The 3,471-nt window shown below is 52.8% G+C and overlaps 1 protein-coding gene across 1 annotated transcript in view; it reads left to right on the top strand.

The window, feature by feature from the left end:
* Nucleotides 1–3,471, top strand: part of ARHGEF17 (Rho guanine nucleotide exchange factor 17) — a 225,820-nt gene that overhangs the window by 203,823 nt on the left and 18,526 nt on the right. Inside the window, exons 11-13 of the mRNA XM_019505928.1 lie at nucleotides 256–469; nucleotides 2,007–2,080; nucleotides 3,043–3,236. Coding sequence (XP_019361473.1) covers nucleotides 256–469; nucleotides 2,007–2,080; nucleotides 3,043–3,236 — 482 coding nt within the window. The remainder of the gene's footprint in view (nucleotides 1–255; nucleotides 470–2,006; nucleotides 2,081–3,042; nucleotides 3,237–3,471) is intronic.

The raw sequence follows: 3,471 nt of genomic DNA, 5'->3' as shown, positions 1-3,471 counted from the left end.
CTAGAGCTGGTTTCTACCCAGCTTTAATGCGAACATGTAGCAGGGTCCTAAAGTAACCTGCTATAAACACAGTTCAATTCCTCCACCCTTTTAGTTAATCCAGATTCATTTTCCTGAGTATCCCGTGTAAACAAGCCATAGAGAATTAAATGACTTGCCCAGGCTTGCACAGGGTGCCAGGGGCAGACCCCAGGTCTCTCCAGTCCCAGTCCAGTGCTGTGAAGGTTAAAAAATCCTTCTTGCTGTCATCCACAGAGCCTGGACGACGTGATCAAGGACCTGATGGCTGCCATCCACCGGGAGCTGGCCGAGAAGCAGTCCCTGTCCTTCAGCATGTCCTTCCCACCCAACAAAGTGGAGCTCACCACCACCAAGGCTGACGGCACCGAGTCCTTTGTCTTCGAGTTCCCCAACCCAGATGCTCGGCACAGCTTCGAACAGGCTTTTGAGGATGCCAAGAAGAAGCTGGGTGAGCAGGGGCTGGCCAAGTGGCCCAGGGCTGCTGGTGGGAAGGGTCCTGTTGGAAATTGCAGCATCAGTGCCATCAGGGTGTTGGTTGTAAAAATCAGCACCTTCTTGGCTCTGAGTCAGCTAAGCAGGGCTTGGTTGGGTCAGTATGTAGATGGGAGGCCCCAGAGGAAAGCCCCAGTAGAAAGCTGCAGGGATTGGGATTTGGAGCCCGGGTACCATGAGGGTGTTGATTTTAAGTCAGCAATTCGTACAAGGAGCTAGGCATGTTCAGCTTGTGGAAAAGGCGTTCAGGATGGGACATGGTATCAGTCTTCAAATACTTGAAGGGCTGCCATAAAGAAGAGGGAAAGCACCTTTTCTCTCCTGCTGCAGAGAGCAGGATGCAAACCAGTGGCTTAAAGCTACAGCAAAGTAAGTTCAGATTGGATATCCGGAAAAAAAACTGCTTTGCTGTGAGAATAGTGAGGCGGCGGAATAGACATCTAGGGAAGGTGTGGACTCCCCATCACCAGAGGTGCTCAAGAAGAGGTTGGACAGCCACTGGTTGGGGTTGGTCTATGCCTATGTTCTGCTATGAGTGTTTCCCAGGCTTGTGGTCTTTACTAATAGCCCCTGCCCACCCCGTCCACTGTCGGGTGCAAGTGTCAGGGTGTTTTTAAGCCTCCCTCAGAAGCATTGGTTCTGGCTGCAGCCAGTACTGGGGATTTTGACTGAGGTGTGCCAGTGCTCCTGTTGGGACTCAAACCTGGAGGATCCTGGCTAGAGGGTCTTGCCCCTCTGCTCAAGGTCAGACCAGTACCACATTTGGGGTTGGGAAGGAATTTTACTCCATGGTCAGACTGGTACAAACTCGGGGGCGGGGGATGGGTTTCCTTCCTCTGTAGTGTGGAGTATGGCTTCTACTTGGGATCTCTTGGTAGCATATATTAACAACCTTTTACAGATGCAGGACATTAGCTGCCGTGGTGCCTCTGCTTTACCTGTGGCAGGTTTGGGTGTGATGCCTTGTGTTTTATGTAGCTGACTGTATGAAGGGTTGATATCATGGATGTGTCAGGGATGGGTTGGATAGGGCTGACCCTGCTTCAGGCAGGGGGTTGGACTAGCTGTGACCTCTGGAGCTCCCTTCCAGCCTTACTTCTTTATGATCCAGAAGGTAGAGTCCTGCATCCTGGGTCTGTGTGAAACCACAACCCAGCATGGTGTGGGGGGAAGTTTACAATTGGCTGGTTCTTGAAGATCCCAGGGCTGTTTTCTTTTGTGCTTTGACCAGATACCAGCCCGATAAAGCATATTCCACCCATCTCGTTCCTGTAGTTTCAACGCTGTATTCTCCAACCCTACAGTTTTGTTCAGTGTTGCCACGTGCTGTTAAGCAGCTACTGCATTCCACCCCAGAGGTGGCTGCATGTCCACACTGGTCCCTGTTTATTTGGCTTGCCAGGCTTTCTGGCACAGGGGAGGTGACTGCACAGGGGCATCATCACTGTTGTATCCGCAGCCTCCCTGATAGTGTCTCTCTCCTTCCCATCCAGCTTCCAACAAAAACTGCCTGGACCCTGAGTTCCTGAAGGCAATTCCCATCATGAAGACACGCAGCGGGATGCAGGTACGTTGGCCCCCTGGGCTTTCCTTCCCCCAGGCCCTGTCTGGTCTTGTGGTGGCACTTCGGGATCTCTAGGAGTTCAGTTGGACTGTGGCCCTGTCCCCTCCGCCAGGCCTGGCAGCCTCTGGAGTACCACAGCTGAGGATGGGCTGCTGAGAGCAGGTTTCCTTTGCCTAGAGCAGTGGTCCTCGACCTTTTTAGACTCAAGACACCCCTGGATAGACTCACGGTTCCCGTGGTTAGACTCGCAGCTCCCCTTGGAAAATACCAGCTCTTAGTCTTCACTCTCTTTTTGACTATAGAAAAATAAAGGAGCAGTTTTCCTGTTGCAAAGAACTCAGAAAGACTACAACCATGGATTTCTGTTTGAAATCTGGTGAATCATGTTTGCACATATAACCAGGCTAACATTGTGTGGTGTCCCACAGCACCCCTGAAAGGCTCTCAGAGCAGCCCAGGTGCTGTGGTGTCCTGGTTGAAAATCACCGGCCTAGAGTCAGGATAAGTGGCAGCTTGCCACTAGCAGGCACGGTGCTCCCCAGAGGTGCCTGGTCACGCTATCACCATGTTTGGGCTGAGAGACAAAACCCTGGTCCTTATTTCTTCTGGTCATTAAAGAGGCTGTGCAGCATAGGAGTGCTAGCTGTGGGGTCCTGGCCAAGCTCCCCCTTGCACTTCCAAACGGATGCTGCATTTCTCTGCACTCCTTGTCCCAAACCTCTGTATAGTGTTTGAGGGGATGTGATATAGTTGTTTATGTTCCACCCCAGAAGTGGCTGTGTTCTAGGGTGACTGCAGTGACCTCCCCCAGGCATAATTTCGGGTGAACCCGGGGAAGGAAGAGAAGCTGTTTTTATTCAGCGTCACCCTCCCTTGCTGGTTTGCCGTGCTGAGGCGCTCACGAATCTCCTTTCAGTCCATTTCTGATCTAATCTGGCTCTTCCGTGTCTCATGTCTCTGCCCAGTTCTCCTGCGCCTCCCCCAGCCACAGCGGCCCCGAGAGCGCCTTTGAGGTGTGGGTGTGCAACAGCGATGGCTACGTGGGGCAGGTCTGCCTCCTCAGCATCAAGAAGGAGCCCACAGTCGAGGCCTGCATCGCCGTCTGCTCAGCCAGGATCCTCTGCATTGCCTCCGTGCCAGGCCTCAAGAGGATATACAGGTACAAGACCCGGTACGGAGGCCAAGGTGTAGGGGCCAACATCATTTGCCCCCTGAAGTGTCTGAACAAGCTTAAGATCCCAAGGATCAGGGCCCAAGAGAGCAGAAGAGGGGGTCACTAGCTGAGACCTGGGTTCTAGTCGCCCCTGCTCTTACACTGACTGCATGTGTAGCCTTGGGTAAATGGCTTGGCATCTTTGTCCCTCAGTTTCCCCAGCTGTTGAATGGGGTCCATA

The sequence above is a fragment of the Gavialis gangeticus genome, unplaced genomic scaffold (assembly GCF_001723915.1).
Source record: "Gavialis gangeticus isolate Ggan-Ray unplaced genomic scaffold, GavGan_comp1, whole genome shotgun sequence".
Taxonomy (NCBI): domain Eukaryota; kingdom Metazoa; phylum Chordata; order Crocodylia; family Gavialidae; genus Gavialis; species Gavialis gangeticus.
Note: the sequence above shows the minus strand (reverse complement) of the source record. Positions and strands in the feature narration are given on the sequence as shown.